This window comes from Micromesistius poutassou, assembly GCF_964030765.1.
Source record: "Micromesistius poutassou genome assembly, chromosome: 7".
NCBI lineage: Eukaryota > Metazoa > Chordata > Actinopteri > Gadiformes > Gadidae > Micromesistius > Micromesistius poutassou.
In genome coordinates this window covers 15,805,955-15,827,024 of record NC_140277.1, presented here as the reverse complement: position 1 = coordinate 15,827,024, position 21,070 = coordinate 15,805,955, and the positions used below count along the sequence as shown (strand labels likewise).

At 47.7% G+C, this 21,070-nt stretch overlaps 2 protein-coding genes across 2 annotated transcripts in view; one reads left to right on the top strand and one right to left on the bottom strand.

The window, feature by feature from the left end:
* Nucleotides 1-1,228: 1,228 nt before the first annotated feature.
* cog2 (component of oligomeric golgi complex 2) lies at nucleotides 1,229-14,967 on the bottom strand. The gene is made up of 18 exons (XM_084470043.1): nucleotides 14,826-14,967; nucleotides 14,261-14,422; nucleotides 13,281-13,346; nucleotides 13,061-13,141; nucleotides 12,507-12,610; nucleotides 11,944-12,052; nucleotides 11,433-11,612; nucleotides 10,804-10,928; nucleotides 10,165-10,291; nucleotides 9,793-9,932; nucleotides 8,557-8,618; nucleotides 8,196-8,347; nucleotides 6,755-6,940; nucleotides 6,221-6,293; nucleotides 4,985-5,127; nucleotides 3,492-3,631; nucleotides 2,517-2,712; nucleotides 1,229-1,836 (listed from the first exon to the last, which is right to left on the bottom strand). Exons 1-18 carry the CDS (start codon nucleotides 14,880-14,882, stop codon nucleotides 1,738-1,740), a joined length of 2,202 nt encoding a protein of 733 aa, XP_084326169.1. The 5' UTR covers nucleotides 14,883-14,967; the 3' UTR covers nucleotides 1,229-1,737.
* A 687-nt stretch (nucleotides 14,968-15,654) lies between these two features.
* pgbd5 (piggyBac transposable element derived 5) overlaps nucleotides 15,655-21,070 on the top strand; it is a 19,671-nt gene continuing 14,255 nt past the window's right edge. Inside the window, exon 1 of the mRNA XM_084470049.1 lies at nucleotides 15,655-16,550. Within this exon, the coding sequence (XP_084326175.1) occupies nucleotides 16,178-16,550 (373 nt within the window). The 5' untranslated portion in view covers nucleotides 15,655-16,177. The remainder of the gene's footprint in view (nucleotides 16,551-21,070) is intronic.

Here is a 21,070-nt window from a genome sequence, read left to right as displayed (position 1 = left end):
GGATACTTTATCATCCACCGAAGATGACATCCATTGACAAGCAGTACTTCCTTGTGTGTCTCTCTGTCACACCCTCTGCGTATTAGTCTCGTGAGTTAGCCCACGAGGAGATGAAGCACAATTGTATGACCTATGACCGATGAGCTTTTAACCATTAATCAGTATTCACACTAAACTCATGCCAGGAGCGAAACATTTCTTCTGTAAAGTTATATATTGCAGTGTTCTGTACAGTATGTGATTTAAAGTAGGTCCAGTAGAATCAAGTTTTCCGTGATGAATGTCTGATGTCTTTGCTTTGTATATCATGTAATAGAGTATATTTTTTGTTTGTTTACAATTCATGATTGTTGAAATAAAGATTTTGTTTCTCAATATGGTTGACATTGGTGCTCTGTGTTTCACCCAAGAATGGACGCACTGAGGTGACCGTTTCACTGGCATGGACGACCTCTTTCCTCTTAGATCTGATGTGGACGCCTGGGCCGTTTAAAATACACTGACGTAGCATCAATACCATGGCTGCTGACCTCAGAGAGAGAGACAGATGGCGACAGAGAGAACTCAGCATTTAGGATTTCTTGAACACAGTATTAGGAGTTAGAAGCAATTAGGACTGAACGATTTGGGGAAATAATCTAATTGCAATTATTTCGACCAATATTGCGATTGTGATTTAGTAATGCGATTTATCTTTTTAAAGTACCTTATGTTCTGTATTATTCACTAAACAAGCAATAAATCATTCTATAGTCTGACCAACACAACATTGGAAGCAGTCCACATACAAACTGCTCTTTCCTTTCGGCCAGGCCGATGTGTTGAGAAGAATTGATGAATGAATTTACATAACATCTTTATTTAACTATTCAGTTGTAAAATAAAAATAAATACGAAACTAACTGATCGCCAGTCAGTAACAGTAACAAATCCCCCAAAAAAACGCAGCCTTTGTGATTTGCGAATCGCGTTCCATTACATTGTGATGTTTGTTTGAATTCGATTAACCGCTCAGCCCTAGGAGCAGTGCATGCATTGGTCAATGTGCGGGTAAATATTTGTGTAATGTAGGGTCAGTATAGTTGGCGTTAATAGTTCAAATGTGGTCAGACATGGAGAACCACAAGAGTGCATGTATTGACGGCGCACAACGGTTGCATTTCTGCAGTTCGACAAGTTGCTACTATTTCTTTGCAAATGAACTTGACACACACACAACACATCCATACCTTGTGATATTTGATTTATTATCAAGTAAATAGCATTAGTTAAAACATTTACATAATTCACAGCACATTGTTTCTATGTTCACAGCACAGTCGACTGTTTTAGTGTATAATATAGGCTCTGGCGTTCTTTTTTAAAACATACTATATCCAATGGCCAATATTAGAAGACACAGGAATCATTAGTGCCTGCATAAAAAGGACTAGCATGTCGGCCATTTCATGTTATGACCCCAGTAGAGGTTGAAATATATATATATATATATATATATAGTTTGTGTGTGCATGGCCTGGATAAGGTTGATCCTATCTTGTTTACCCACCCACGTGTGTGACGTGGAAGGTTGGTGTACTACAGATTTCCGGTGTTATGTCCAGTGAGAGAGAGAGAGAGAGAGAGAGAGAGAGAGAGAGAGAGAGAGAGAGAGAGAGAGAGAGAGAGAGAGAGAGAGAGAGAGAGAGAGAGAGAGAGAGAGAGAGAGAGAGAGAGAGAGAGAGACGTGTAGGTTCTCTACTGGTTCTGCTCAGCCAGGTCGCGGGCCTCCAGCACCAGCTCCGTCAGCGTGGAGAACATGGAGATGTGGGACGGCTGCAGACCCATCTTCTCGATCTGCGGGGAGAAGAGGCATCCGTCAACACAGACCGCATGGTGACGGGCAGTGGACGGACCTATGGATTAAATGAACGGGTTAAAGATGACTTCATGAGTCACACGCAGTGTTCCTGCTCGTGGAGTCGCCACACGTGTTAACTGGTTGAGTGCCAGAACGCTGCAAAGCTAAATACAAGTCCTCTGGTCCACAGCTCAAAAGTCAATAACACGGAGGCTTGTTGGGTCCTTCCCTGGCCCCTCAGCTGCAGCATGTGTTGCTGAATCCTGCGCTCAAAAAGGTCTCCACATTGCCCCGCTAGTTTGCTTGGCCCGGATTGGTTGATGTGATGATGCATTTCATGAGTGTGTTCCTGTTTTATGTTATATTCATTGTCATTTTTTAGATATGTACAATTATATAGTGGCTGTTTTAATATTACTGCAATTTGTTGTCGGCATATTGGTTTCTAAATCATCCTTCGTTTAAATGCAATGATACACTATCAATTGCACCGATTTGTGTTGTTAATTGCTTTTGTAGCTGCCTCTTTCAAGAGGCGCAACACAACGTGTTCAACGCTGAGTGACCCTCACATAACGCCGACCCCCTTTGTCAAACACGCCCTGCCCTTAGCGTCTTTGAAAGAGCACCTTAACCAGAGTTGTTATTCCAGTCCGTAGTCGTCATCGCCCCCTACCTGCTCTCCCAGGTACTGCACATCCAGTGTCAGCTGCAGGCGGATCTTGCCGTCGTCCGTCAGCGCCCCGTTGGCCCCCGTCGTGGTCACGGCGGCGGTGGCGGCGGCCGCGCCTTTCCGGGCCTGCTTCAGCCTCTTCAGGCTCTCCTCCATCTTCCTCACCGAGCTCAGCACCTCCGAGATGGTCTCATAGTACCTGTGGCCCCCCCGGGGGAAAACACGTGTTTGGCATAGGAAACACGACACCCTTGGAAGGGATTGCAACGCCCACCGTTCCCGTCTGTTGTCACTACGACTCCGGTTGTCACGTTAAAGTCAACCACATGAGGAGCCGACTAATAGCCCTTTAAGAGCACCGTAAGCCGGACATCCTAGTCCGGATTATACCCGGTATGTGTGAACGCAAATGTCCGAACCAGTTTACCCCGGGTAAGGCCCCTAGTGAACAGCCCCAGAGAGTCTGTGAGCTTGACAACTCGAGAAGGAGCGAGCGGGCGTCTTGACGTCACGTTGATGACGTTTCTATCATGACACCGGGAGTGAAACGGAGTGCAGCTGCGTCGTACTTTCTTGCCTGTATTTTGCCTGTTCTACTTTCCACCCCTCTGTTGCTATTGCGGACACGTCTATGTGTAGCAGTTCATGTGTGAAAGGCCTATAAGATAGCACAACAGGAGACCATTCAGAAAGATATATTTTGAAAATCGCATTGCTGTTTTGTTTGCTTGCTTTTGTGGTTGATTGTGGTGTTTTGATGTGCCTGGTTATTATTTTGTGTGGGTTATACCTAAACTATTTTGTTCCGTTTTATTTTACTTTGTTAGACATGACTCTGACTGGCACCCCAACTTTACATAGGCAAACCCCCTACACAATGATCTGACCTCGCTCTGGGAACTCTCTCCCTGCGCACTAAAGCCCGAGTAGAATCATCGACTGTGTGTGTGTGTGTGTGCATGTTGCGTCTGTGCCCACCGTTGTGTGCAGTCACACAGGGTGACCCGCAGCCAGTCCTGCGCCGTGGCGGGGGTGACCAGCCCCGCGGAGTCGGTCAGCAGCTGATGCAGCGGCCGCAGGGCGTTGTCCATGTACGCCGAGGCGCGCACCGGCACTTCCTGTGACGGGAGGAAGTAGCGGCAACGTTAGCAAAGGTGGGCCGTTTCTTCATTCATTCATTCATTCATTCATTTGGACCTCACTCATAAGCAATACCGATGTCCAAGTCGGGTTTCCTCAATGACCACAGTAGGCAACTTTGCCTCAACCCCTACAATCAGTTTTTCTCCGAAAATATACTGAATAACAACGTAACAAAACGTAAGGGCTGGAGATTTATTATGAACAACGTCAGGCCGCGGGCGTATTTGGAAATAAAAGCACTGCCCAGCCGAGGCCAGACATTCATCGGGGAACCAAACGCGAACACGGACGTCCCGACCCCTAGCTGCTCATCAACGATACGTTTTAATGAAACGTTAAGCAACGAATATAAAAGCTTCTACCCCGGTTAGGACGGCGACACATGTTTAGGATACAGCGCAACGCTGCCGTCGCAGTAGTCCCCCATGTTAAAATAATAGTTAGAACACTCGATGCGATGTAACCTCACTGCCGACTGAAAGCTGCACTCCACCTGTAGGCATCCAATCAACATCGCTGGAGCCCTACATGCCCCTTGTTGACGTCATGCCTCTACAAAGTGCCTGGATGACTCTATAATAATAATAATAATTCATTTATTTTGTATAGCGCCTTTCAATGACCCAAAGACGCTGACCATTCACACACAGTCATAGCGGTGGTGGTAACTGCCGCCGACCACCACCTCACACACACAGACAGCAGTCAGACACGTTCACACACTGAGGCAAAGGGTGGGTGAAGTGTCTCTGTGCCCGATGACGACAACGACCGTGACACAAGGGGCGAGGGCGGGGATCGAACCGCCGGCCCTCCGATCATCGGCCGGCCCGCTCCAAGAGTTGTCTGGTTGCAGACTCATGGGTTGATTCTGGGAGCTCCACTGTAGAGCGGAAATACATCATAACAAGACCGCTATATGTACGTGAAGTAGAGCGTGACGAATGCAGAAACATCAGGGTGTTGCAATGATCCGGAATTGGACGTTTTACGTTATTTTATAAAATTTCAGTGAGTCAAATTACACTGTTGCTCTGTAATGTATAATTGCACTTAAACTCCTTTATCATCAAAGCATGACAAACTTACATCTGTATAATAAAGAGTGTCGTACTAGTCCAACAGGGCAACAGGGGGCAGCAGAGTGGGGCTGGAGGCGCGTCGTAGACAGTGTGGAGGTGACGTGTTTCCGTTACTACAGCGGAGCTCCCAGAATCCCCCATGAGTCCGCAACCAGACCCCTCTCACCCGCTCCACCCGCACCCGGTGCCACGGTCCCACCTATAGGAGGGAGGCCGGCGGCGGCGGCGGCGGTGGCCGGCCGGTACCTTGTTGGTGCGGCGGTACAGGCGGGGCACCTCCGAGGCGCTCTTCAGGTAGCGGCTGCAGCGGTCGCCCAGGTGCTGGGTCATGCGGGTGTTGAGCGTGGGGGTGCTGTCCGACAGAGAGGCCTTGGAGTCCCCCAGGGCCGCTGGGGGGGGGGGGGGGCAGGAGAGAGAGAGACGCGCGCCGTCAGTCCCTCTTATAGGCTACGCCAGTGAACCCCAATTAGCGGCCCGCGGGCCAGATCAGGCCCGCAGGAGCCAAATGTCCGGCCCGCGCTGACCCAGTGGCATTCACATGTAAAAAAAAAATAATAATAATAATAAAAAAATTCAAAAAAATTCAAAAAAAATTTCAAAAAAACTTTTCGTTGTTTACAGACTGATGTTATTTGCTACACATATTTAAAAAGTTTTTAAAAAAAGCTGCACTGTGTGCGTGTTTGTTTGCTGGACTTTTTGTTTGCTGATGTTCCAGCGGCATTTTAATAAATTAACGGTAGGTTTTGGACAAATTTTGTTTCAAGAGAGCATTATTGTGTGACTCCTAACACAGGGTATTTTCAACTACTACTAATAATTACAGTAATGATAATTAAAGCAAAATGTGCACATAAAAATGGCGAAATTAAACGATATCTCGGCCCTTGGCGTGGCATGCTTGACCAAATTTGGCCCTCTGGCAAAACTAACTGGGGAACCCTGGGCTACGCTCTGTGCTGTACACCGACCCCCCTCGTTCTACCAGGCTGCTCTCTCCGTTCACAGCTCACCACTCAGCATACAGGACAGTCTCTTTTTTAACAGGGCGCTGGAGGTACGGTTTAGGAGCTGTGAGTGTCGTGTGGTATAGAAACGCCGCGGTCAACCTTCGGCTGTTGATGAGTGGAATGCTCTGTGAGAATATCTCGTTACGCGTTGCCTTCACCTGCCTCGGTGCGAGACGAGATTGATTTTAGACCGATCCCCCAGCTCGTTTTCTGACCTATCAGGGGCGTCTCTTCCCTGATTGGTCAGGGGGGGGATCTATTTTGCCTGTCAACACCAATTTAAGGGGTTGTATCTTGCTCTTCTGCTCTGTTCTTTATGGTTTAGGACATTTTTCAGTTCTAAGTGGTCAAGTTTAAAACGAAGAGAAATCAATTTGAGGGAAAAAGAAAGATATTGTAGTGCTTAAGAGGGTCAAGGCCTAAATATTCTGAAGGATAAAAAAAGATATTGGTATGATTGTGTTCAAAATACCTTCTATCACAGTGAAGTTCTTGAAGCCGACTGCCTCGAGCCTCTGTCGGACTATCTCCATCAAGTCTGGGATCTGCAGAAGACAGGGAGACGTTACACATTTACATTCAGTGCATTTAGCAGACGCTTTCATCCAAAGCGACTTACAGCGGTTAACACACACCGACGGCCGGAGTCGACCACGCAAGGCGACAGCACAGCTCGTCAGGAGCAGTCAGTGTTAAGTGTCTCGCTCAGGGACACAGCGACACACAGTAGGAGCCGGGGATCGAACCAGCAACCTTTCGGTTACAAGTTAAACCTGCGCTACCTCCTGAGCTAAGCCGACCCCCGTCACACCCAACTGAAACTTTAAGAGGAAAAGTGGGTGCTACACATTGGTGGTGGTTAGTGAGGTCCCCCCTTCACTGTAAAGCGCTTTGGGTGTCTAGAAAAGCGCTATATAAATTCAATTAATTAATTAATTAATTAATTAATTTTAATTAATTATTAATTAAAAGGAAAAATGATGAAGGGGGCGGCGGCGACGTTCACCTGCTCTTGGAGCTTCTGTATGTCGGCCGCGATGTACACCAGCTTCTTGGTGGAGAGGGAGGCAGAAATCCCGCCCTCGCTGCCGGCCTCGTCCAACGAGGTGCGACTGGAGGTGGAGGAGGCGGAGCTGGGCAGGGGCCTGGCGGGCTCCTTGGTGACCTCGGGGCACGGAGTGTTGGTGAGGACCTGTGGAGGCAGCAGTCAGCGCTGTGACGTCAGGCTGTAGGTCAACTAAAGTACGTCAACGTTCAACACCGATCACTAGGGGGTGGGGGGAAAATAATAGATGCTTCGATGCATGGCGATTCTCTCTAGAACGAAAAAATATAATTTAATTTAAAAATTTAATTAAAAAAAAAATTATATATATATATGTATATATCTTTTTTTTTAATTAAATTTGTTCACCTGCTGCAGAGCGCTACAGAAAACTCCTTTCTGCCTGCGGGTTCTCTGCGCAGAGAACCGACTTCATCTAATATAAAATATTAGACAAAGTAATTCATCTGTTGATTGTCTTTAATGATCATCACACAAGTAGGACGTGATTAGCAAACTCTGAGCAGCAAACTCAGATGTATATATATATATATATTTTTGAAAATCCCGCATGGAAATGTACGTAAAAATTGTTGCATCGATAATCGTTTTAGAATCGAATCGTTGACCTCTGAATCTGAATCGAATCGTGAGGTGCCAAGAGATTCCCACCCCTACACTGTATGTCAACAAAAACATCACTATTGAACACCAATCACGTCCAGTCTACCATGCTTAAAGCCAATATATAAACCTGCACAATGTCACTTTTCTACTGCAGTTGTGTACTCCATTAAGAGATACCTGAAGTACAACGTCTCTCAAGTCTAAAAATCAACAAGTCAATCCTCCAGGGGATTTTTCTCTCTAAATAGTTTTATTCTGGTCCAGTTTCCCCCCACCATGGGAGGACGTGAAATCCTGGAGAGGATTATAGCTAGAACTGTAGCTGCCACTGAAGCCACTAGAGGCTGCTAACGGGACAACGTACAGGGTGCAGGTTTAAGTTCAAACGGGCCGTGTGGGTGAAGGTCACCTCACGGTAGGGCTGGGCGATTAATCGCGATTTTGATCGCGATTTCGATTTTTGCGTGAAATGATCACCAAACTAATATAATCGAGTTGAAATGATTTTCTTTTTATTATTATTATTTTTTTTTTCTTTCTTTATAGAAATTGCAGAGCAGCTGGATACATTATTTTCTATTTGACCATTTTGTGTATTTTTTTTAAGGGAAAACTTCAAAGTTCTCATTTACAAAGTGTTTTTTTTTTGGAGAGAAATTATGAATAAATGCATCATGTTTTCAAACTCAAAAATAAATCGCTTGAATAATCAAGATTTCAATATTGACCAAAATAATCGCGCTTATGATTTTGTCCCATAACGGAGCAGCCCTACCTCATGGAGGAACTTGGAGTATCTGGAGTAGAGCTGCAGGGTGATCTTCCAGAAGCGATGGGCCAGCGGCGCCGCGTAGACCCCGTCTGACCAGCACCTCCTCAGGCAAGACCACAGCACCTCAGACACCTTGAGGTGGTACACACTGCCCGCTGCTCCCCCCCCCCCCCACACACACACACACACACACACACACACACACACACACACACACACACACACACACACACACACACACACACACACACACACACACACACACACACACACACACACACACACACTTTGAGTCAATTACAGGTTCGACGGACGGACCTACAGTACGTAAATGTATTTAATTTCACTACGAGGGCGTGTTTACCTGGAGCGGCCTCCAGCCCATCGCTTATAGCGTTCTCTAAACTTCCTGCTATCTCCTTGTACCTGAGATATAGAAACACGAGTGACGCGCAGAGAGAGGGGGGGGGAGAGAGAGGGGGGAAAAACACTAGAGGTTAGTTAGGGTGGGAAAGACTCCAAGCACACAGAAATCACGTGAAATGGAAAATCCCAGCGGCAAGGCACACAGAGTCCACGAAGTCCGGCATGGCACGTACGAGTCGAAGCCGCTGCCAAACGCAAACAGTACAAACATGACAACGTGACAAACACCCCCCGCCACGCTGTGGGCTTCTGTACTCTGCACACAATACAAACACAATACTTTGTTTGTTTGCTGTGCCATGTACGTAAAATGTCACGGGTGTTTTCTAGAGCACACAGTTAATTACAGTGTCCTCAAACCGCAAATATTTTGAGGTCTTGTATTTAAATATACTTTATTTAATGCAAGGTGTGTAGTAAGACAGTAACTAAGACAATCACTAAGGCGAGTGTATAGTCAATGAGTGTCTCCTTGCACCTAGAGATGGCTCCTTTCCTCTCTCTGTTTGAAAAATGTTAGTTAGCATTTACATTAGCCCTTGAGACAAGAAGTCTGAAACTGGGACCATTATGGTGTGGATCCCATTAGTGGTCTTTCATTCATGCGGTCATCTCAGCTCATTCGATCGGCTGCAAAGTCAGGCTGAACGACAACGGCCCTCGACAAACGCCACTGGCCGACCTTTCCAGACCTAATGAGCCAAGTGAATGTGTTCCGGCTGTGCACTTCCTCCATAGTGTGATGCAAATCTACTTGGCTTCTCCGCCCCCCCCCATGGCTGGCGTCAGCCACGGCCGATCCACAACAGTGTCCACATGGTCACTCTACTCACCGCTGTTTCGTTAACATAAGCCCTAAAATCTGATATTTAACAATAAGAATCACGTGCGCGGTGCTCCTACCGTCTCTCGGAAGATGCTTGGTGTGTGTCTTCCCATGATCGTGCCGCATTCAATTCAATAAGTGTCTATAATGAATCGTCTTTCATCAGTGAGCCCTCATTGACCAGGGGCAATAGTATACGGCAGGGCTATAATCGATAGCCATTTAAATATTACAGAAACGGGTCGGGTGCCTCACTAATCAATAACGCTTAATCATTTGATCAGCAACAAGAGAAAAAAAAAAGAAAAGCCTAGCTCCATGCATGCAACAGTGCGTCCCCCACCCCACCGTAGCTGGAAGTAGACGGGCAGGTTCCACTTGTTGTGGAAGCCGGTGTAGGTGGGGTGGACCCTCAGCCGCTTCACACTGGCCTGGGAGCTGCACTGCCGCTCGAACCGCCGCACAAACTCCATGCTCACCGTGTAGCGCTGGTCGGGGGACGGGCGAGGGGAGGAGAGTGGGAGGGAACACAACAAACAGACAAAAGAGCACGTTGAAGGGAAATGCAGACGGGAACATCCAGGAGGACATTTTCACCTTTGCGTTATTTGCAATCCAGGCAGGATTACAATTCAAACATTGTAGTCGTGGGTCTGGTGTTTTGTTGTGCTGCAACACACGCACACCACGTGCACACACACACACACAAACACTAGCTACCTCATAGAATACGTCTGGGTTGCCCGGGTTGAAGATGTAGGCCATCCTCTCCTCTATGCCGCGGATGATCTCTGGCCACACGGAGTTGACCAGGAAGTCGTAGCCTGGCACCATGTCAGCTTTGTCACTGAGGAGTGAGAGAAACACTTTTTTAGTTCGTTGAACGATGAGCACGCAATCAGGAAGCCCCACAAATGGGATCTCTGTGACAACAGTCGACGCTGCAACAGTATTAGAAGAAGGGAGATCTTGGGAGTTTAACAAGAAACCAAGAGAAACAAGTATGCAAGAGGTCAAAATCAGATGAACACATGCAGTGAGCGTGCCCTACTCAGCCCTACTCATATGCAGGAAGGGGAATCCCTATATCCGTAGCTCCTATTAAGGAAGGTAATTCGAAAGGATCAGAAGCCATCATCCTATGTTCACCAAAGAATAAGGTGATTTTATGTGACTTTTTTATTTTATTGTTATTATCTAAATTATTTACGCTTTTCCCACGGACCACCAGCTGCCTACTACCCTGTGCTGGTCCACAAACAACCACTAGCTGCTGGACCCCAACACCACTACTGCTGCCCGTCCACCGATCACTGCTGCCGGACCACAGGTTTTGGCTCCAGGCTCCAGCATCAGTACCTGGAGACGGCGCCTCCGGTCACCTCCCGGAGCAGTCTACAGTGGTGAGGGACAAACTCCAGCAGCCTGGAGTACATCAGCTGCAGGCCGTTTGGGTTAGCCCTCACCAGGTCTTCCACGATCACCTTGGAGGGCAGGAGAGCCACGGGGGGGTGAACAGAGCAGGGGGGGGGGGGGGGGGGGGTCAGGGCAGGGGTTTGTAGCATTTGAGTGAATTTGTAGAAAATATTATTGGCTTGTTGCCAGGACTGGCGTGGCATGAAAATCATAAGAAAAATACATTTAACTTGATGTATATGAATGAAGGGTTGTAATGTTACAGTAAATAAGTAAAAGTAAAGCCTTCGGTTGGCGGGGGGGAGGGGGGGGACTACGCTGATAAAGGATGCTCCGCCTCCGATGCGAAAATCGGAGTGTAATTCGCAATTGAGAAATAACAACGGTGGACCTGTTCGTAATTCATTTATATATTTTGAAAGTTGTAATGTAATAATTATCAAACTTAATTTTGGGGGGCCCCCCCAGGTACTTGGGGCCCTACGCGCTCTGCATACTCTGCGTATGGGGAGCGGCGGCACTGGTGGCGAGAGTGTCTCCAGTGTGTGTGTGTGGGAGAGCGACGGACTCACCTGGTCCATGTAGGGTTTCACCAGCACCTGTCCCACCAAGGCCTCTGCGTCCCGCGTCTTGTCGATGGTGGCGTAGGTCCGCAGGCAGTGGCGCACCATCTCCAGGTTGGCCGTCTGCAGCCCCTGGATCAGCACGTCCTCCAGGGACTGCTGCAGCATCGAGGTGATGCCCGCGATGCGCTGGCAACGGGGGGGCGAGGAGGACGGAGGGGAGAAGTGGCGTAACATTTTAAAAACCAGGCCTCCGCTGAGGTCACTTCATGGTGTAAAGGGGAAGGGGGGTTAAATAGTTTCACGGGATTTGCAATAGTTGCACAGCAGGAGGCAAGACACAACCTATGTTTATATGTTGAACAGAATGAGGTTGTATGGGATTCGTTAATGTTGCACCACAAGAGGTACAACACTGATTCCAAAAGGAGGAGAATGAAAATAATATCCTTGTCAAATGACAAAATGGATGGACTGTAAGGCTATATGGGGGATCACTCAATGTTTTCAAACCACTTACAGGTCTTATTTTGTCCAACAGGGGCAAGCCTTTGCTCTGTATCGCATGGAACTGGAGCTGGTTAAACTCTGTAGCGATTCTTTCAAGGATCTGACCTGCGAGAAGAGGACTGTGGAGAGACACACAAACACACACACACATACATACACACACACTTTAATGCATGTACAGCAATGATCACACCAAAGACTGTATATTATGCATTAGTGGTTATTATAACTGAATCATATAATATCCAGCACCAAATTCCATGTTTGTTCAGTACAGCTAGCAATTGATGATGAGGATGTTATTGATAATGTACAAATTAACTTTTTTTTTTTTTAACTTTTTTGTGACATTAAGCAGCGGATTCTATCCAAAGCAACGTCATTAGAAGTGAGAAGGAGGCATCTCCTTCTAGGTATCTTGCTCAAGGACACCTACAGTAAACTGTGGACATTTGTGGTTCTGAAGCGTGAACCTTTTGGCTGGGAGGGAAACACTATAACCGTAATCCTGCACCCGTGTGTGTGTGTGTGTGTGTGTGTGTGCGCGTGTGTGTGTCTTGGTCGGTCCCCTACCTGCTGCTCTCCAGGGAGCTGGACTCCTTGGTGTTCTGAGTGTGCAGAATCTTCTCAATCTTCTCCACTGAGCGCACCACCTGGATCAGCCTGAGCACGCACACCTGGTGGAACCATGAAACATATTCAACGGCAATGACAATGATATCCCTCATGTTAATAAACAATGGGAATCATCTGTAATATACAAGCAATACGAGTGATTGATGCATGTACACACTGATAAGTCTCCAGTATTGGGGCTCTTGTCTGTTTGTTCTCCATCAATGTTGTTATGTTTAGGGTAAGACGGCATCAAACCATGCTGGTTACACGACCGATTCATTAACTCTCAAGATTACAATATTTTCTTAAACAAAAAAAAAAAAAATCAACCCGTCAATCTCACCTGCTCATTAAAAAAAAGATAAGTGTCTTAAATGTCATCCCCAAGGGAGTCGAGAGAGCAGGTTAAACAAGGTTCTCTGGGTCTCTTGGCACACAATACTTACTTACTCATCTCAATACATACTAAAAGTGTTGTGACTAATCAATGCTGCATATTGCTGTTGTACCTTTTTCTTCTGCAGGTCCTCTTGTTTTGCCAGATGGCCGTCGATGTCCTCAATCACCCCACTCACACAGGAACGGAGGCTCTACAATAACCACGTCGACCAACATTAGTGGACACGCCTCCACGCACACGCACGCGCACACACACACACACACACACACACACACACACAGTGTACTGAAAGTAGAGACGTGTACACAAGCAGCACACAGAATACACACCATCACTTCTTCTCGTAACTGTCCCAGGGGGACAGAGAGCTGATTCAAGGCTTTGTCCATTCCGACCTTTCAGAGGAGCAGAGACACAGAGAGTGAGACGTGACAAGAGACACAGAGAGTGAGATGTGACACGTGATAAGAGACAGAGTGAGATGTGACACGCGATAAGAGACACAGAGAGTGAGACGTGACACATAAGAGACACAGAGAGTGAGACGTGACACGTGATAAGAGACAGAGTGAGATGTGACACGCGATAAGAGACACAGAGAGTGAGACGTGACACATAAGAGACACAGAGAGTGAGACGTGACACATGATAAGAGACAGAGAGTGAGACGTGACACGCGATAAGAGACACAGAGAGTGAGACGTGACACGTGATAAGAGACACAGAGAGTGAGACGTGATAAGAGACACAGAGAGTGAGACATGACGTGTGATAAGAGACAGAGTGAGACGTGATAAGAGACACAGAGAGTGAGACATGACGTGTGATAAGAGACACAGAGAGTGAGACGTGACACGTGATAAGAGACACAGAGAGTGAGACGTGACGTGTGATAAGAGACACAGAGAGTGAGACGTGATAAGAGACACAGAGAGTGAGACATGACGTGTGATAAGAGACAGAGTGAGACGTGATAAGAGACACAGAGAGTGAGACATGACGTGTGATAAGAGACACAGAGAGTGAGACGTGACACGTGATAAGAGACACAGAGAGTGAGACGTGACGTGTGATAAGAGACAGAGTGAGACGTGACACGTGATAAGAGACACAGAGAGTGAGACGTGACACGTGACAAGAGACACAGAGAGTGAGACGTGACAAGAGACAGAGAGTGAGACGTGACATGTGATAAGAGACACAGAGAGAGTGAGACGTGACACGTGATAAGAGACACAGAGAGAGTGAGACGTGTCATGTGATAAAAGAGAAAGGTGTTGGAAAGGAGCAAAGGGGCGTGACCACTCACCAGGTTGGTGGAAAGGTTGACAAAGTCTGCATAGTCTTTGTTGATGAGCTCCACCATAGCCGTCTTCAGTAGCTTGTAGTACATCTCCAGGTCCTCCCGCATCTCTTCCAGCTGGACCTGCTTGCGACAATCGGCCACGAACTGATCCACGTCGAAGTCATCCTGGGAGCAGAGAGAGAGAGAGAGAGAGAGAGAGAGAGAGAGAGAGAGAGAAAGAGAGGGGGGGGGGTGCAGGCGGCGATAGTGTACACATATGTCAAGGGAAGACAGGTTGGTTGAAGAGTGAATATGAAAACGTTTCCCAACGTTAAGCGTTTGGTGTCTACTGGTTTTACAGGTCTACTGGTTTTACAGGTCTTCGTCAAATACCGACATAGATTATTATTCAGCTCCGACTCCAATGAACTAGGACAGTTGACTTTTACTTGATATAAAGGAGACAACAGACCTGTTGTCAATGACCAGGATAACCCAGCAACACTCGAAGAACGACAAGTTTGCCTCTATGACCACCAGCCTAGACCGACGCGTATCTTCTACAACAGGCGCTCTACGGGTGACTTACTTTCATAAAAACGTCCTTGTCGAAGCACAGAGAATCGGGGGCCTTCGGTAAATTCATGTCGGGGTTTGAAACGTCTCACATAAAAGGTAAAAAAAAAAAAAATGACTTTGGCTAGCGAGATGTGAGAGTCGCTTCCGCAAACATGGCAAGAGTGGAGCACCAACGAGGAAGAAACGAGGAGAGGAGGACGTGGGTGACAGCGACCCTCTGCGCCCCCTGCTGGTCACACTGGGGTATCGGGCCAGTGTTGCCAGATTGGGCCCCACTGCAGCCAGTGTTCCCGGATTGGCCGGGAAATCTGGCCCAATCTGGCAACACTGTATGGTGGGGAGGGCGGGGGGTCTGCTTTCAACTTTCTTTACAAGTGAGCCTCCCTTACATTTTAATACTAATTCTGCATTAAGAGAGAACGAAGGATGATAAGAAATAAGCCCGCAGTAAGCAGGCCTACCGGTTAGTAGGCCTAAATGATTATTGCCTAAGAAAAAATAAAGTGTAGGGAAGGTGGACCATGATGGAAACTGTGTAGGCTATAGCAGTTGTAACCAAGAAGCGAGGATGGAACTAATTAACGTTGGAAGTAGGGAAGATGAAGGGCATCATTCCCTCGTTTTAAAATGAGAATTAACCCCGGCTCATTTCATAATCCCAGATCAATGAGAAATTGACGTATGGTGAATAGCATTGCAGCCAATAACGCTCATCGAGGACTTTGATCTGATTCTCGGGGGCTAGCTTTATAACCTGACATCTGTTTGGAAACCCCACCTAATTGGACGCTACAGCGGGGCGTTCAAAGTCAGCTGATCCGTCCGCAGCCAGTCGCCTGTTGTGATCACGGACTCGCTCAGTACTGCGCGGTACTAGACCCAGATCCCTGGTGGTCTCCTAACCCGGATGCTACTGCGGACTCCGGGAGGCTATAACTAACAATAATTGCATCACTGCGCGGCGGTGTAGCGTACAGTCAGTCACGACAGCGGCTGATACCGTTTCAGTACCCTTCAGGAGAGGACAGCTCCCTCATCCCCACCCCCACCCCCACGTCCACGAGCTGATACCGGGCTAGGGAGGATGCTGTGGTGGCGGACCGGAGGAGGAGGATCATTCATTCGCAGTGGTGGGAGCGTGAGGTTGTATAGTGTGTGAGTGTGTACTAGGTAGGGGTGTAGTCTTTCTTTAGACAACACACACCCAATAAAAAATAAATAAAAATAAAAAGATCGCGAGCACCACTCGTATGCAGTTTAACACGAAAGGTAATTGTGGGTGAGTAAAATAAATCTACCTAGCGAGGTAAAAGAGGGACAGAGGGAGGAGAGGAGGCAGGCATCATAGAGAGAGAGAGAGATATGGCGGAGTGCGGGCGGAAGGCGCTGTCTCTCCTGGAAGCGGCCCGCTCGCGGTACGAGAGCCTGCAGATCTCCGACGACGTGTTCGGGGAGTCGGGGGACGACAGCAGCGACAACCCCTTCTACAGCACCTCCGGAGACTCCAACTCGGACTCCAACTACACCGCCGAGGCGGGGGAGGAGCACCACAACCACCACCGGCCACCGCACGGCGACAATGACAGCGGCCACGGCGTGCATGGCAGCGGGGGGGGACGCGGCGGCGGCGGGGGGGCCGGTCCCCCCGGCTCGGTGTCCCGGAGCCAGGCGGAACTGGACGGGTGGACGGAGACCCTGCAGGATGTCACGATGCCGCCGTACAAAGACACATATGGTGAGCCACGGTGCCCGGCATGGTCCATTTGGCAGGGTGTGTGTGTGTAGTGTGCAGGGGGGACATGTAGGGGTTTCTAGCCGTGGCTGTATTCAGGTCATTCACTGTGGTTCCGATTCGGGTACCAAACCATCCGGCCAGCGTACAAAAGGCTATTGCTGTGCTACAACAGAACCCCTGTTCTATTCTTCTCTCTCATTCACTCTCATTCTTTCTCTCTTTTTCTCTCTCTCTCTCTCTCTCTCTCTCTCTCTCTCTCTCTCTCTCTCTCTCTCTCTCTCCCCCCCCCTCTACATCTCTGCCCCCTGTGCTACATATTTAATGGCAGTGATTCAAAGGCAATACTAAATGTCTTTCCTTTGATTTCCAGCCCCTTGACTGAGTGTGCGTGCGTGTGCGTGTGTCTGCATGGGGCTCCAACGGGGGCACAAGCAGGTTGACATGCTGTTTCATTTTGACAAACAGCAGGGTGTCTATCTCCATCCCTCCCCTACACACACACACACACACACACACACACACCCATGACCTGCAATGCACACACACACACACACAGGCACACACACACGCACACACATTTACACGCTTGCTCACAAACTCTCGCACACGTACTCCTAAAGCACTCGCTCATTACTCACAAGTGCTGCAAGTGTTCACAAGTGTGTGTCTGAGTGTTTGTGTTCAAAACCTTGACGTGGTGATGAGCAGACATGAGACATTTTGCAAAATGCGTCCAGATATCTCTCTCGCTACGCCCTGCAGGCACGGCGCGGCACGGTGTACGGGGTGCATGCAGTCATTCATGGTGTCACGCAGTCAATCATCAGGCCTGAAGGAGGCCGGCCGGATGGTGATGTGTCTATTAGCTAATCGCTATCAGTCCGTATTCCCTCGGGTGTCAGGATGTCCACCTGTCATCCTCCTTGTTTGAGCCCTGCCTCTGTCGCTACCCCTCTTTCATAGGCTGTCTGTCTGTCTGTCTGTCTTTCTGTTTGTCTCTCTCTCTGTCTCTCTCTCCCTCTCCCCTACCTCTCTCTCTCCCTCTCCCTCTCTCTCTCCCCCTACCTCTCTCTCTCCCCATCTCTCTCTCTCTCTCTCTCCTCCCCTACCTCTCTCTCCCTCTTCCCCTACCTCTCTCTCTCCCCCCCCCCCTCTCTCTCTCTCTCTCTCTCTCTCTCTTTCTTTCTCTCTCTCTCGCTCTCGGTCTCTCTTTCTCACTCGGTCTCTGTCCATCTCTCTATCTCCCTCTCCCTCTCTCTCTGTCTCTCTATCTCTCTCCCCCTACCTCTCTCTCTCCCTCTCCCTCTCTCTCTCCCCCTACCTCTCTCTCTCCCCCTCTCCCTCTCTCTCTCCCCCTATCTCTCTCTCTCTCTCTCTCCTCCCCTACCTCTCTCTCCCTCTTCCCCTACCTCTCTCCCCCCCCCCCCCCCCCCCCCCCCTCTCTCTCTCTTTCTCTCTCTCCCTCTCTCTCGCTCTCGGTCTCTCTTTCTCACTCGGTCTCTGTCCCTCTCTCTATCTCCCTCTCCCTCTCTCTCTCTGTCTCTCTATCTCTCGCTCTCTCGCTCTCTCTCTCTCTCTCCCTTTCTCTCTCTCTCTACCTCTCTCTCTATGTCCTTCTGGGCTTTTGTTTGGTGTGGGTCTGTGTCGTTATAAAAGGCAGATAGTATTTCAAAGGCTGTGCTTGGATGGGATTTACTCCCTCAGTATGGGACAGATGTGATTGTGGAAGAGTGGGGTAGGAGGAGGGGAGGTTACTGCTTTGACCAATCACATGGGAGTGATGCCCTGGTGCACTCTGGGAGGTGAGCCCGCCATCTGGTAGTAGAGAGACAACCACACACACGTACATACACGCACAAACACACACACACACACACACACACACACACACACACACATGTCCACATGCATGTACAAGTCATTGCTTCACGTATCAGCGGTAGTCTGTTACATGGAAGATACATCAGAAAGATAATGATTTGAAAATGCAATTAACCATTGTGCTGCTTATGCTCATTGCTTCATGTACAGTTACTATACTATGTTATAATCGTCTTTCCCCCGGAACAGGGTGACATTCAGGACTATATTAGCTGTTCTTTTAGCACACGAGGTGTTGACCTACATTTAAATTGCATCTGTGGGGGGAACAACGTGCTGGGGGAACAACGTGTCGAGTGGGACGCGCTGGCACACCTGCTGCAGTCTTTATGCAAACAGGAGCTACAGAAGCCTTGGGAAGACACATCGGTGCTGAATGGAATAGAAGAGAACAGAGAACAGAATAGTGGTCCACCAAGATGGAAATTGGGATAAGAGACACTAGTACCGGATGTTCTCTATGTGTGAACACCACCTTTATGCAATTACTATTACTATTTCAGACTCTCTCTGTGCCCTTGGTGTGTGTGTATGTGTGTGTTAGTGTGTAGAGAGGATCTATGAAAGGCGTGTTTGTTCAGCAAGTCTGTCTGGCCCAGGTGGGTGGTGCTAAGCAGTGCGACAGGGTGGAGATAGGGCTGGAGGGTGTGTGTGTGTGTGTGTGTATCTGTGTGTGTGTGTGTGTGTGTGTGTGTGTGACTATCTGTCTGTCTGGTAAATCATGCTTCATAGCTAAGTGGACATGTCCCATATTTCCAGTGGTGGCTGAAGAGAGAGCGAGAGCGGGGCAGAGCTGCAATCTGCCACTCTCCACATCATCAAGAATATTTCCTGAGCCGGTCACAGGATGAAAACTGGTTTGAACCAGACAAGGTCCCACTTAGTTAGTGTACCCACTTGCCCTGTTCATTGCACGTCTTGCATGTGTCATTTTGGCTTTCTGTCTGCAGTGTCTACCTGTCCTTCTGTCTGGTCGTATGTCCATCCGTCTGTCTCTCTGTCTGCCTGTCCATCTGTCTGGTCATATGCCTGTCTGTGGGCATGCTTGTCTATTCCGTCTGCGTGTCTGTCTGTCTGTCTGTCTCCTGGCGGTGAGGCTGACAGACTGGATTTGCAGGACGGATGTGACAGAGCAGTCTTTGGGGTGATTGTGTGTGACTGCACGTATAACATCAGGCCTCGCCAGAATGGGACAAAGCCCATCCCAGTGTACCTCCATGCACACACTACAACCAGGATAAAGACTTCTGACCTTGGGCTGGCTCTGGCATAATGACGTAGAAGTTGTGCAGATGCAATCTTTTTATTTTGCGTTATAGGTTTGATACAGATGTCCAGAGACTCCAGATCTTACTCAGCGACATTCCTCCCACTGCCATGCTAGGGACCCACGTCTAAGTCTGATCATATAGCGTTGGTTAGGGCTGGGCGATTCATCGAATTTTGATCGCGATTTCGATTTCAGAGTGACACGATCACAAAACTAATATAATCGAGTTGAAACGATTTAAAAATTAAATTATAATAATAAATTTTATAGAAATTGCAGAACAGCTGGATTCATATCTGGACTTTATTTTCTATTTGACCATTCTGTGTATATTTTTAAGGGGAAATTTTGAAGTTCTCATTTACAAAGTGTTTTTTTTTGGAGAGAAATTCTGAATAAATGCATCATGTTTTCAAACTCAAAAATAATCGTTTGAATAATCGAGATTTCAATATTGACCAAAATAATCGTGATTATGATTTTTTCCATAATCGAGCAGCCCTACCCTATAGATTTTACTGAGTGGTTACTGAGTGTGTTTTTACTGATACTTTCCATGAGTCCGTCAGTCTGTCTCTGATACTCTCCACAGGACTGCGTCTGTTAGGCGGACCGTCAATCTGTCTCTGGTATTCTGTTCTCTACCAATATGTCTGTCAGTGGGGCAAGACATTTACCAGTACACCAAATGTGCGCGCACACACACACGCACGCACACACACACACACACACACACACACACACACACACACACACACACACACACACACACACACACATGTCTGCTTATCAGTTACAATAACAGTAAGGGAGCATTTGCGCCACTTTCAATATCACAAGAAAAATATGTTTCCATAATACTAAAACAAAATCATGTTTTCTAACACGGATTACCATGGTTGCGTATATGGACCACACGCTGACCTGACACAAATATGACCTCACACAAAGACCTTGTCACTAAACATCAGAACGTCCTGTACCATAGTCTTTAACAATGCCTAGGTTTTCCTCAGGTAGAAAAATTACCGGGGTAACTTAAAATCGAATTTGATGTCACCAAAGTGCATGTGTGGTCTGTGTTGAAAGGTAATCCACTCTAAATACAAATAATCTCCCATTGCTGAATCCTGACTGTCAAAACCCCACTAAAAGTCTTGGAGATTATATTCTGCTAATAGATTTTGCCCATGAATTAATATTTGTTAACGTCACTAGGTCAAAGAGCACGCAATTAATTTGCCTGTTGAAACATAGCCTTGATTCTGCACCCTGTTAGTGTCTGTGAGTCATTTGACCCTTCTCGTCTGAGTTTTGTGTTTAGTGTTTCTAAAAAAAGGACCTGGAAAAGAACATGGAAGCAGTATAT

Coding starts and splice junctions, on each gene's coding strand:
- cog2 (XM_084470043.1), bottom strand. CDS start 14,882: ATGAATTTACCGAAGGCCCCCGATTCTCTGTGCTTCGACAAGGACGTT. Junction 9,933..10,164: donor ACCCAGACGTATTCTATGAG/GTAGCTAGTGTT, acceptor TCCCCCGACCAG/CGCTACACGGTGAGCATGGA. Junction 1,837..2,516: donor TGCAGTACCTGGGAGAGCAG/GTAGGGGGCGAT, acceptor TTCTCCCCGCAG/ATCGAGAAGATGGGTCTGCA.